Source organism: Myotis lucifugus, unplaced genomic scaffold (assembly GCF_000147115.1).
Source record: "Myotis lucifugus unplaced genomic scaffold, Myoluc2.0 scaffold_41, whole genome shotgun sequence".
NCBI lineage: Eukaryota > Metazoa > Chordata > Mammalia > Chiroptera > Vespertilionidae > Myotis > Myotis lucifugus.
Window position 1 is genome coordinate 1,527,884 of NW_005871089.1, and position 14,429 is coordinate 1,542,312.

The 14,429-nt window shown below is 41.3% G+C and overlaps 1 protein-coding gene and 1 pseudogene across 2 annotated transcripts in view; both read right to left on the reverse strand.

The window, feature by feature from the left end:
* Positions 1 to 2,919, reverse strand: part of UACA (uveal autoantigen with coiled-coil domains and ankyrin repeats) — a 114,291-nt gene extending 111,372 nt beyond the window's left edge. Inside the window, exon 1 of the mRNA XM_006087821.3 lies at positions 2,710 to 2,919. Within this exon, the coding sequence (XP_006087883.1) occupies positions 2,710 to 2,784 (75 nt within the window). The 5' untranslated portion in view covers positions 2,785 to 2,919. The remainder of the gene's footprint in view (positions 1 to 2,709) is intronic.
* A 9,252-nt stretch (positions 2,920 to 12,171) lies between these two features.
* On the reverse strand, positions 12,172 to 14,087 carry LOC102421153 (annotated as a pseudogene). The gene has a single exon (XR_001347999.2). The product of XR_001347999.2 is annotated as a polypeptide N-acetylgalactosaminyltransferase 1 pseudogene (transcript).
* Positions 14,088 to 14,429: the final 342 nt, after the last annotated feature.

The following is a 14,429-nucleotide window of genomic DNA, read 5'->3' on the forward strand; positions in this document are numbered from 1 at the left end:
TTTGCCTAATATTGCAGAATGGAAAGATCAAGTTATACTATAAACCTAAAAGTCACAAAATAAAAGATTGATAAATTCAATTGTATAAAAATAACCACCTTCTGCATAGCAAATGCCACCATAAACAAAGTCATAAGATAACTAAGAAAAAAGATTATTCAGATTAATAGGACTAATTTCTCTAATATAAAGTATATGTAAATGAATAGGAAAAAACCAACAACCCAATAGAAAAATGGAAAGGATAAATTGTTCACAGAAAAAAACATAAGAGACCTTAAAACTATCAAAAAAGAGAAATACAAACTATCCTGAGATACCACATTCACCAATCCGGCTCACAAAGATCAAAAAATCTATACAGACTTTAAACAGAAGCATGAAAAAAAAATTTCTCATCCATTGGGTACATGGTGCATGAAAGGAAATTTAACAGCATTCTATATGAATGCATGTATTCTTTAACCCAGCAATTCCACTTTTAGGAATTGACCCTACAAGTGTACATACACATACACTTGAAATATATACAGGCTTATTCATCACAGCATTGTATATTACAGCAAAAGATTTGTATGGGGATGCTCTGAATGGGCCTACACATTTACAGTTTTTAAAAAAAAGATGTGGAACAGCGAGTACAGTGTGCTACCATTTCTATAAATAATACATAGAAATATTTATATTTGCTTGTAACTGCTAAACATTCTCTGGAATGACATGCAAGCAACTGACACAAGTAGCCCCTGAGGAAAGGGGACAGGTAACTGAAGGACAGGGGTGAAAAAAGCACTATTTTCTATCTATATTTTTGTTTCTTTCAAATATTAAGCCATATGCTATATTATCTATTCAAAGCAAATAAATAAAAGTTTAAATATTTTTGGAAGAAAAATGAAAAAGAAAAATGCTCCATCATAACAATATGCACCGTATGTGACCAACTCTGACAATAGAGATTATGATTTATAGATTAAAAAGCAAAAAGGAACTTATTCTCCTGTAGATTTATTTATTTTTCTATCATTGCTTGGTTTGATTTTATTAGTCTTCACACTCACTTATTTTCATTCAATACTTTACAAAACGTATTCTAATATTTAACTTAAACTGAGAGATGTTCACTTTTCTAATCAGATAGGTTCTGTTTTTCATACCATGTATTTCTCTTTATTGTTATGCTGTTATTTTAAGAAAAATAATAAAAATGCTCAGTTTAGCAAGTGCTAACGATTTAGGCTCAAAGAGATGCACTTCATGTTTCAAATGTATAAAATGCAAACTGGCATGCTGATAATACCAATAACTACACTGCATTTCTAGTAGGAAAAAAAAAGACACAATTAAGGTGTGTAAACCTTCAAGTCAGATGTGAAGGCTTAGTGAAAATAAAATGGGAAAATATAGCAAATAAACCTAGAAAAGTACATCTCTAAAGCTGAAAACACAACCTGTACTACAAAGAAGTTGAATCTTTAACTCAAATATAGTGACCTGTGACATCACTAAATGACATTTCTTCCAATTATTTTTAAAAATGTGAAACAAAGTAATCTCTCCTTTTATGCGCTTATAAAATAAATTCATGCTTTAATAAACAACATCAAAACATCAAATATACCACCTGAAGCTATTCCTTTTGTAAAAATTGGGAATCAAAGAGCCTAGTTTCACCATAATTTCCTGTTAAGTCCAAGAAAAACCATCCTATAAGTAGGTGGAGAGAAAGGCACAATTCTGATTTAACTCAAAAGCAAGAGCATTTTAATTAAAATAGCTCTCATAAAAAGCATATAATCATTTGGTAAGAATCTATGTAAAATATGAGTCCGTTTTAATTACTTCGGATGGGCAACTAAACAGTTCGAGCACATCTTTTCGTTTCTAACTCTTCAAGGCTTTTAAATGTTTATTTCAATAATAAGAAATTTTGATGATATAGCCATTCTTCGAATTTGCCCAATTATCTAAATCCCAACATCTGCAGACAGGCTGTTTCTCAAGATTTCTGTTCTCCGGCCAACTAACGAGGCCCTGAGTGCTTCCGAGCGTGTGCGCGAGGGCAGGCTGCCCGTGGACACCGAATGGAGGTCTGTCCCGGGCGACGCGGCCCCACAGACAACCCCCTTCCCAGTCTCAGTCACCACCCACCGGGGCTCAGGCAGAAACCCAACTCTCCCAGTGACAGGAGCAGCGGCCAGAGCAAACCCACCCAGCCAAGCAGCGCTCACTCCTCCGGACTGACTGACTCACGGAAGGCGCGGAGGCCGGGCGGGCAGGCGGCTCCGCTGCCCTGACCACCTGGCTATGGGGCGCGAACCCCCGGGACCGAGGGGTGCCCGCCAGTAACCGCGCGACCCGGGCCGGGAGAGTGCGCGCGGGGCGCCGGGCCAGCCCCGAGGTCGCCGAGGAAGGGCCGGGTTGAGGAGGAGGAGGAGGAGGAGGAGGAGGAGGAGGGGCGAATTGATCCCCAAGCGCCCGGAGCTCGGAGACCGGGGGGAGAGAAGCGGGAAGGGGCCCGTCGGGTGGGAAGGGTCCCCAGGGTCTCCGGGCCAACGCGGAGCCCCGGCCTGGGGGAGGAGGAGGCGCCGGGCCGACGGGGAGGGCGCGCTGAGGGAAAGCCAAGGGAGGAGCGCGCGCTTCGGAGCCGGGAGGACTCTCGGAGGGGAGCGCCGGGAGCCCGGGACGCGCGCGGGCGGCGGGACTCACCGCGCTCGTGGCGGCGCCGGACAGCAGGGGGCCGGGCGCGTCCTGTCTCCTCAGGCGGGACTTGAGGCTCTTCATGGCCAAGGCTGGGCAGTCCCGCTCGCGGCGAGCGCGGCGCGCCTGCCCCGCCGGCCAACTTTCAAGTCTGCGGGATGGGAGCGCGCGGAGGAGCCGGCGGTCCCGGCCCCACCTGCCACCTGAGGGCCCCGGCGGCCGGCCGCTCCTGGCCTGCGGCGGCGCCCCGCAGCCCGCAGCCAATCGGCCGGCGGCCCCGCCGGGGGTCTGGATGGCCTCGGCCAATCGGAATCCGGGAAGGGGGAGGGACTTCCCTTACTCACTTAACACCCTTCCTCTCCCTGCTGGAGGAAAAGTTTGGAACTTCAGCTCGGGGAGCAGCGAAGAGGGGCGACTAGCAGCGTGGGAAGACCCTAGACTAGAGCCAGGCTCCAGACCACCGGCGCCCGGCTGCCTGGGTGGTGGAGCCTCGGGTCTGCAGTGGGTGCGCAGTCCCCGTCCTCTTCCCACCCACGTGCTTCTTCCCAGATAAAGTTCCCTTCCTGCCCTACCGCCTGGTCCCAGGTTACCTGTACACACACTGGCTTTCAAGAGAAATTTCCTTCCTTCTACTGATGCTTTACTACACAAATCCCAGTACCTGGAAGCAACCACACGCATCAAAGACTCCACAAACAAACAGTCTCTAGGAATAAGGTGCCAGTTGTATAGAGGGACAATAAAGAACAGACTTTGAAAGACCTAACAGGAAATCAAAGTACAGGTTAGGTGCCCAATAGTTATTTGTTAAGAACTAACTGCTTTGGCTCAGCCGGTTTTGTTCAGTGGTTGAGCCTCAACCTATGAACCAGGAGGTCAGGGTTCATTCCTGGTCAGGGCACATGTCCGGGTTGCGGGTTTGATTCCCAGTGTGGGGTGTGCAGAAGGCAGCCAATCAATGATTCTCTCTCATCATTGATGTTTCTCTCTCTCTCTCTCTCTCTCTCTCTCTCTCTGTCTCCTGTTCTCTCTGAAAACAATAAAAATATATTTTAAAAAAACTAACCGCTTTGGAGTGAAAGAGATGGAATGTGTGTATGTATGTGTGTGGGGGGGCGGGGGGGGTGCCTTTAATGAAAAATGACCCACATAGCCAAAGTGAAATAAGAAGCTGTCAAAGAAAAATATATTATGGCCTTTACTTCCAAAAACACGTTTACTTCTTGTAGAAATACATTACAGGTAAACATATACAATGAAATTAATGTATCCTATCCAGAAATTTGGATTATGAGAGTAACTTGAAGAATGAATAAACAGGTGAACAATATTCAGTAATTATTGGTAACATGACATCTTCAAAAGTCTTCCTTGAAGTCAGTTTTTCCCACCAAAATGTTTATTCTAGCATGCACCCATATGAAAAGAAAAACAATCCACATTTCTGAGTAACAAAGAACTCTTTTTGTCTGAAAGGTCAGTTTCCTTAGAGTAACTCAAGGTTTTATTCAAATACTGCAAAAAAAGTTTTTAGAATTCTCTTGGAGAAGCAGCATTCAAAGATTGTGTTAACCCTTGACAAAATAGTAAATAACAATTTACTATTGAGTACTTTTATAGAAGGAAATTTTCTTGGACTTCTTCAAGATCCATAGCCATTCAGTTTTTGTTGGCTCATTATACTGTCTGCGGATGGTTGCTCCCTTTCTTCACCTGCCACTGCAGAGGCCAAATTATCTCATACCTGGGTTTTATAAAAGCTTCCCAACCAGTCACCTGACCTCTAGTCTCACCTCTCACATTACCAATAAATTACCAACTATCCTTTAAAAATCTTACAAAATATTCTCTCTTGCTCAAAGGTCTTCAGTGGCTAATAAATACAATCTAACTTTTTTACAGGGCAGTTAAGGCTACAACATGGACCCAACCCTGTCCACCAGCTGACACTTCAAGCAAATTACTCTTCAGCCCATTTCTCAGTCTTAATTTCTACATCTTAATGCATGCTTATCCCTCCCCCAGTCATTTTCTCTCCATCTGCATTCATCTAACAAAATTCTACTCCCCTCAAGAATGACTGGAAGGGCAGAGGGGGCTTCTGGAGTATTATACTATTCCATCTGGTTACATAACTAATGTGTTGGTTTGTGAAAATTCAGTTAGCTTATATTCTTTATAATATACTAGAGGCCTGGTGCACGGATTCGTGCACAGGTGGGGTCCCTCAGTGTGGCATGCGGGGATCGGGCCAAAACCAGCAGTCCCACACCGCCTGCTGCTCCTGCCTGCTGCTCCTGTTTATCCCGGCCTCGCTGAGCCTGCTGCCACCTCTGCTCGGTAGGCTCGCTGCCACTTCACTGTAGTATCCGGGCTGCAGCGGCCAGCCATGAGCCCTGCATCTGGCGCCCGTCGGTCAGCTGAGCAGCGCTCCTGCTGTGGGAGCGCACTGACTACCAGGGGGCAGCTCCTGTGTTGAGCATCTGCCCCTGGAGGTCAGTGTGCGTCATAGCGACCAATCGAGCAGTCGTTCAGTCATTCAGTCTACCGGTAACTTAGGCTTTTATATATATAGATACACTTTTATGTGTGTATAATACTTTAATTAAAAGGTTTTATTCTAATTGTACTTTCATTTCAAATGACCTCCTCTCTAATAGAGCCTTCCCTGATCGCTCAACTGAAAGTGTTTTCCCCATCCCCTGAATAGTTGAATTATATCTCTCATATGATACTAACACATCTGTTCTGAACAAGCATTATTTTACAACTAGACTTTGGACTTCTTAAATCTGATGTTTGAATTCTCTAGAAAGTTTAGCATGTGTTAGGTGCTCAATAAGTAGTTCTGAATAAATTGATGCATTCTTTTTGGTTATTAGAGTAAATTCTGGTTGTTTAATCTATGTACGCATATATAACACAGGATTGGTACTCCCCCTATTGTGAATACAGTAAAACTCAACATAATGGACTAATTTGGGTGAGGGGGTGTCAGTTAAAGTTGAAAGTCTGTTATGTCATAAACTAGGTTTTCCGAATGCACATGTTAAAAAATTGACAAATTAGCCCGACCAGCATGGCTCAGTGGTTGAATAGGCCTAGTCAACTTATGAACCAAGAGTTCACTGGTTCGATTCCAGTCAGGCCACATGCCTGGGTTTCGGGCTTGATCCCCAATAGGAGGCATACAGGAGGTAGTTGATGGATGATGTTTCTCATTGATGTTTATATCTCTCTATCCCTCTCACTTCTTCTCTCTCTAACAATTAAAAAAAACATATTTTAAAAAAGCATAAAAAGCTGCTACAGAAAATCACACCACGGATCACAGAACCAATTACCATGCAAAATGTAGTGTGATCACATGCTAATAATTTATCAAACATTGTCTACGAGCAGTGACTCTTATTTAATTATGTAGACTATAGTTGTAAATATGTCGATAAAATTACTACAGTGTTTTTCCCAAAATATGGCCAGTTTGCTAAAAATTTGTTAAAAATAACAGTGAATTAACAAGGAAAAAAACCTGTTAATTTAATCATAAGCAAATCTTAGTTAAAAGCATTTTTAAGTTAATAGAATGTTAATTTTCACATATGACATTCAGACTGGAAATCTTGTTTGTTAAATTGGAAGTCCATTAAATTGAGGTCTGCAAAATCGAGGGTTTATTGTACTGGGTGTCTCATGTAGCAGCCAAATTCTCACCGCTTTTCAGTTGTTACTGTATAAAGCAAAAGCAACAGACAGAGCCACAGAGACAGTTTGCATCAGTTTCCAAAAATGTCAGACTGGTTATTTTTATGAACTGTCTACATGATGTCCCCATCGTGTCTGTGTCCAGTGGCTTTGATGGATTTTTCCAGGCTAGAAACTTGATAGCTGATGCCTGCTTATTCCCATTTGAGAGCAGCTAAGTAAATAGTACTGCTTTGAATGTGCAGTAAGGCTTTTTTTCATGTTGATCTCGAAGCCCCCTACATGAAGTAAAGCTACTATTATTAGCATTCAGCCAGACAGGTTGTTTTGTTTTGTTAACTATTATCAGTATTATTTATTTTTGTCTTCCCTTCAGAACAAAAGGCACTTATCAAACCTAGATAAGTTTTGATTTGTTACCATTTTGAATCTATATGAATATTTTTGTTTAATTCTAATGTTTTGTTTAATTCTAATATGAAACCAGGAAAGAAAATGCATTTTAAAAATTGTTTTGACAAGTCATACATGTACAATGTAAAGAAGTATCAAATAAAACAGCCCGGCTGGCATGGCTCTGTGATTGAGCATCAACCTGTGAGCCAGGAGGTCGTGGTTCAATTCCTGGTCAGGGCACATGCCAGAGTTGCGGGCTTGATCCCTAGTAGAGTCCGTGCAGGAGGCAGCCAACCAATGATCCTCTCTCATCATTAATGTTTTTATTTCTCCCTCCCTCTCTCTTCTCTGAAATCAATAAAAATATATTTTTTAAAAATAATAACAACACAAAAGGGTAAGAGTTAGTCTCTCTTGCCAGCTTTGTCCTTTGGCCCCTGCTGTCAAGGAACTTGTGTTCTATACTGGGGAACAAAGCTAACATATAGCTCAAATGAAGAACAACTACTTACTGAACTGTATGGTAGGACAGTAGATGTTAGTAGTACTCAAGAAAGGAAAAGGTTCGGAAACAAGTTTGCATGAAGGGAGGGTACTCAAGGTTGGGAGGAGCTTCAGTGAGTGCATACAGGTGAGAAGGAACACGAGGGAGGCAGAGAATGTCCAGGGGACCAGCCGGAGCAGATAAGAAGGCACCCTTGGGAGATGTTCATTGATAACGATATGATAGTAATGGCAACAAGATGACAAATGCATTCCTTAGAAGGAGAAGAGTGAAAAATTAACGTACAACATGGAAAGTTTACACATAAAATGATTCCTTTTCAAACACAAAGATCTCCTTCTAAACTAATTTCAATTATGAATTCCATATCTAATTACTTCCCTCTTCATTTTCAGAGCTTTTGGAACACTGCTCCTGGTAGCTCCAGTTAATCTGGCCAACAGAGTCAGTCAATAATTCCATGGAGGAACCCAGGATACCACTCATTCTCCCTCAGCTCAGATGCCACGGCAGATAGCTGGCAGAGCCACGTGCTGCCACGGGGTCCGAGTAAGGGCACTGCCACCCACAACTCATACGGCAGCCCCAGGAATGGAAGACCTGAGACAGTTATCACATCCTCTTCTCTTGAACAATCAAAACTAAAACACATCACATAACAGAGCTTTAAACAAAATTAAGTAGGTCATCTTTGGCACTGATTGTGAAATCATCTGCATTTCTAGTAAGCTCTCTAATGACTCCATCCTGCAAAACTAAAGTAGGAAGAAGAAAAGTGGGAAGAAGAGGTAGCTTCTGCTCCATATAATCACAGACACTTGTGTGAGTTTCCTTGGTTACTCAGCACTAAAACTTCTTGAGATGCCAATTCCCTCTAACAGAAACTTCTTTAATCTCCCCCACTGTTGTTTTACGCTCTGCTATTTCAGTCTTGAACCTACCAGTACCCCCTGAAGAGGGCTCATTTCCACCTGTTCCTCTGTCTTTGGCCATGAACAAACTGCCATTCACATCAAGTGTGCCATTAGCTTCAATACTGAAAGGGGGAGCATCAAAGTGGGAGCATGGTCTGGAACAACACTAGACTTTCCTGGCAAAATTGAATTTATGCATAAAAGCAGTTGAGATATCCATAATTATTTCTTTTTTAAGATATATTTTTATTGATTTCAGAGAGGAAGGGAGAGGGAGAGAGAGATAGAAACATCAACGATGAGAGAGAATCATTGATCGGCTGCCTCCTGCACGCCCCCTACTGGGGATCAAGCCCACAACCCGGGCATGTGCCCTTGACAGGAATCGAACCCTTCAGTCCACAGGCCGATGCTCTAGCCACTGAGCAAAACTGTCTAGGGCCACAGTTATTTCTTTGGATTCAGGGTTAATGTCAAGAAAACCCAACCCATTTCACTTGGTGAAAATTAACCTTTGTTATCAAGTAAGTCTTGATTATACAAAACTCCAGAAATACCGCCGGCTTCTGTTTAGTGAGAAGACTGATGGTCCTGAGTGTGTATGGTTCAAAGGCAGAAGCTCATGATTGCCTCTTTTAAAACAGGCTACTCATCCAGGAGCCCAGATAAACGCAAGGAATTTGTTCAGGGTTCAGTAACCGTCTGACTCCATAACCAACTTTCCTGGACCTTGGAGTTTTCTTATCTTAGCCAGGATATCAGGATATGCATAAACGATGAGCAAAAATACTTTTAAGACTTTAGTACAGTCAGATAATTTGAATAGAAAAGTTTCTTGCTTTTGAATTGAAAATATGCCAAATAAAGACTATCTCTATAGATTTTAAAAGATAGTTTTACTTATCCTCCTTATCATTTTCTCCTTCCAGATCTCTAGGGGCCTTTTAAAGTTCTGGCAAGGTATTAGTAAATACTCTTGATTGAATAATTAAATTACTAGTGAATTATGTGACTATTATACCACCCGTTAATGACTCCATGCCAATCTTTGCTATTTATCCTAATGAAAAAACATTTCAGACAGAATAAGTCAAGGTAAATTTCATGTTCAAATGCACTAGGTAAATAACCCAACCTTTATTATGATACACATTTAACAATGACCTTACAGTCACTTAAGTTAAAATTACTAATGACTATGTGGTTAATTTATACTGAAAGGAAGGTAATAGGCAAAATATTGTATATGTTGAAGTTCTGATAAAGTTATATGTAAACACAATTTATTATGTTTACTATATTGTAAGATTACTTATAAGTTTTAATGTAGTATTTGGAATTATTTCAGAAAATATCTTTTTTAAGCATTTTTAGAAAATCTTTATTACAAATGTTATCAAACACTTCCTCCATACATTAGATATTGGAATTACTTGTATTCACTTACTATATCAGCTTCCCAATAACATTCTTAAGAAACATATTTATAAAATATGAACTGAATCACAGCATTACACTTGTTACAGAATGGGTGTCACTTCCAGTCATTGATATCCCACAGTTCTCAATGCAACTTGCAAGTAGCATTCTCACAGACATCATTACTACAAATATTCTTAATCACTTCATGCATTACACAATTGGGCCCATTTCCATGTACAGATTTAAAACTATTCTGAATGTATTTTGCATCAAAGTTATTAGAAATAGCTTTATTACAAGCATTCTTAAACACTTCATTACATGCATAACAAAATAGGAATTATTTTTATTCAGTAATATAACTGGTCTGAACACAATTTGCACCATAGTGCTTATAGAAATATCTTCATTACAAATATTTTAAACACTTATTAGAAGTGTTCTTAAATACTTCATTACATGCATTAGAGAATGAGTATCACCTCCATTCCCTAAAATAACATTATACTAAATGCAGCTTGCAAGTAGCTTTGTTTGAAACATGCTTGTTTCAAATGTTCTTAAACACTACCCAATATGTATTACAGAATAGATATACCTTCCAATCACTGAAATACATTGTGCACAACAGAGCTTGCAAGTACTATTTAGAAAAAATCCAACTACATTTGTTCTTAAACTCCTCAATACATGTATTAAAGAATGTATATCACTTCCACTCACTGAAATAACATTGTTCTCAAAGTAGCTTGCAAGTGTGTTTTTAAAAACTTGTTAATTGCAAGAGTTCATAACACCACATTATATACATTATAGAATTGGTATGACTTTCATGCTGGACGGAAATTTCTGAAATTTCAAAAAAATTACTTTATTTTCTAATAATTTGATAACTTTTGTTTTTAACACATATCTAAAATCTATGTGGCATTATATTGTGATCAAAATGTTATTCATGGTTTCTCATTGTTCTTTGGCTCTCTCTAACTTCTGAATATTAGTTTTATAAGGACTGACATCAAAGTATAGAAGTTCTAATTTAAAATTTAATCTTTTTTTTAAATATATTTTTTTATTGATTTTTTACAGAGAGGAAGGGAGAGAGATAGAGAGTTAGAAACATCGATGAGAGAGAAACATCGATCAGCTGCCTCCTGCACATCTCCCACTGGGGATGTGCCCGCAACCAAGGTACATGCCCTTGACCGGAATCGAACCTGAGACCCTTGAGTCCGCAGGCCGACGCTCCATCCACTGAGCCAAACCGGTTTCGGCTAAAATTTAATCTTTTTTAAAAAGTTTAATTGTTGACACTATAGCAGATGACCTCCATTTTCCCCCTTTTGACCACCTCCACCCAGCCTCCGCCCACCTTAGCCCTCCCCAAACTATTGTATGTGTCCATGGGCCATGCATATATGTTCTTTAGTTAATCCCTTCACTTTCCCCCCACCCTGCTCCCCTCATTTGTCAGTCTGTTCCATGTATCCATTCCTCTGGTTCTATTTTGTTCATCAGTTTCTTTTGTTCATTAGATTCCACATATTGGTGAGATAATTTGGTATTTGTCTCTGACTGGCTTATTTCACTTAGCACAGTGGTTCTCAACCTTCCTAATGCCGCGACCCTTTAATACATTTCCTCATGTTGTGGTGACCCCCAACCATAAAATTATTTTTGTTGCTACTTCATAACTGTAATTTTGCTACTGTTATGAATCGTAATGTAAATATCTGATATGCAGGATGTATTTTCATTGTTACAAATTGAACATAATTAAAGCATAGTGATTAATCACAAAAATAATATGTAATTATATATGTGTTTTCCGATGGTCTTAGGCGACCAAAGGGGTCGCGACCCACAGGTAGAGAACCACTGACTTAGCATAATAATTTCCAGGTCCATTCATGCTGGTGCAAAGGGTAAGAGTTCCTTTTTTTTACAGCGGCATAGTATTCTCTTGTGTAAATGTATAACAGCATTTTAATCCACTCACTTATAGATGGGCACTTGGGCTATTTCCAGATCTTGACTACTGTAAATAATGCTGCTATGAACATAGGGTTGCATACATTCTTTCTGATTTTTTGAGTTAACTCCATACTGTTTTCCACAGTGGCTGCACCAGTCTGCATTCCCACCAAGAGTGCACTAGGGTTCCACTTTCTCCACATTCTTGCCAGCACTTATTTATTGATTTCTTGATAGCAACCATCCTGGCAGGTATGGGGTGTTATCTCATTGTTATCTTAATTTACATCTCCCTGATGATTAGTACCTTGAACATTTTTTCATATGCCTATTGGCCATCTGTATGTCCTCTTTGGCGAAGTATCTATTCAGGTCCTTTGCCCATTTTTAAATTGGATTGTTTGTCTTCCTGGTGTTGAGTCGTATTAGTTCTTTATATATATTGAAGATTAATCCCTTATCAGAGGAATCATTGGCAAATATGTTCTCCCTTATGGTGGGTTTCCTTTTTGTTTTGTTGATGGTTTCTTGTGCTACGTAAGAATGTGATAGAAATGTATGCTGAGGTAGCCCAGTCAACCCTTATTTTTTTCTTGTGTAAATTTGGTCTCAGAATATCTCTGGAAGGGTGACGTTGTGGAGAAGCCACTGCTGGGACCGACCTCCGTTGCAGTCTCTGACGCTGGGCACCTGGCTGTCCTCCTCCGTGGCTTTATCCAGGCACTGGTTACTGTTCACATGCTGCAGGGTCAATTTCACGGGATCATACTCCCAAAGTTGGTTGCCTTTTAGGTGGTGGCATTTGAGCATTGTGACTGGGCCGTTGAGTTTGGAGACATCCAAGCAAAGGTCATCCGTCCTAATTTCTTTGTTGGCAGTGTAAGAGAAAACCTGATTACCTCCCATACCGTGACAGTTAAAGATTCCAACTTTTTCATTCTCTTTTCTAGCCATGTTATCGAGACACTGATTTGTTTCTACATTGCGTATCTCTCCCAAAGAGAAATAGTGACGTGGAATCTGCGAATCAGGATAAATATTCTCTAGGTACCAAGAGAAAGGTTTGCATTGGAGTTTGTGTCTTAGACCAAGTCTCGATGCTATATCTCCATAATCTACCTTTGTAACACCTGGAGAAATTATATAGAAGAAATTCTTGAATTCATCCATCCACACTTCTGCGAGGCGTCTGTTATTTTTGTTGATAATCTGTCCTGTGCCTCCCGGAAACGTGTAAGGTGTAGCTTTCCGAAACACGTGTCCAACATGTGAGCAAGTAACGATCTCCAGGGTGCCTCCACATTGCCAAATCCTAAAGGAAATTTCTAGGTTTTCTCCTCCCCAGATATCCATTCCAGCATCGTATGTTCCAATCTCCTGAAAGTAATCTCTGTCTATTGAAAACAGGCCTCCGGCCATGGTAGGCGTTCTGACAGGAAGAGTCCGGTCACCTTTCCTTCTGTCCATTTCTCTTTGGGGAACAGGGTACCAGCGAAAATTGAGCTTCCAATTGAATCCCCCATAGGTCATATCAGAACCCGCCATGTACTCAAAAGTATCATCACTGATCACATCGATGATGGGACACACCACTGTTTTCCTGTCCTGTTGGATCCTGGCTAAGAGAGGCTCCAGCCACCCGACTGTGCACTCACAGTGAGCATCTAAGAATGTGATCACTTGGCCTTTGGACACAGCGGCTCCTTTTAACCTGGCCCTGATCAATCCAGAACGTTGTTCCATTCGAATTACATGAACTGGTACTTTTAATTTTTTCACATAACTCTCCAGAGGTCTTTTCAAAAAGTCTCTTTCACTGGCATCATCTACTAGAACAATTTCTTCTAGCATGTGTCTTGGTGAGCGATTTATGACACTATGGACAGTTCGCAGAAGTGTGCTCCAGGCCTCATTGTGGAAAACAATCACCACACTTGTTGTAGGAAGATTATCTGGATACACCTTTGTTTTACACCCTTCTAGCCTAACATCAGGTAAAGACCTGTTGAGTGCAATCATCTCGCTTGCCATTAAGTTGAACTGATTGATTTTAAACATCTCTTTCATCTTTCCTTGATCCTCTTTAGGAATGACGACTGGTTTCCCCATTTCTCCAGGACCTTCATGAGGCTTTTGTACTGGCTCTAAAACATCCCCAGCAGGAAGTCCTCTCTCCTTTTTTCCATCACATTTGTTGCATTCACTGAAGTAAAGCAGCAGGAACATATCCAAGAGTACCCAAATCAAGGAGGTGGCTAGGACCACCTTGCAATATGCAAATTTTCTCATGGCACTTTAAGTCAAATGCAAAATTTTAAAATACATATATAGAAATATACAAAGATCATGAAAATGTTTCCAATCCAGTTTCATCAAAAATCACGTTCATAACCTCGGTCCGCGCGGCGGCGGCGCGGGCGGTTCCTTCGGGCCAGCCCGGGCGGTGGCGGCGCGGTCCCGCGGGCCGAGCGCGGGCCTCTCTTTCTGGGGCCGCCGTCCGCCGCGCCGCCTCCTTGGCAACTGCCGGGGCTCCCCCGGCGTCGGGAGGGACTGTCGCGGGCCTGTCGCGGGCCCCGCTCCCGCTCCCGCCCCCGCGCCGGCCTCGCGGCTGGACGCGCTACTCCGGGTCGCGCGGTATGCGGTCGCCGCCGCCGCCACTCACATATATATTTTTTTACATCATTTATATCACTTTAGTACAAGCATCAAAATATATTCAATAATAATGGATCAATGTGTGTTTTTCCTATTGCTGTTTTATAATTGCTATTGCCACAAGCAAAATATATAAAATAGTTAATAAATTAAAATAC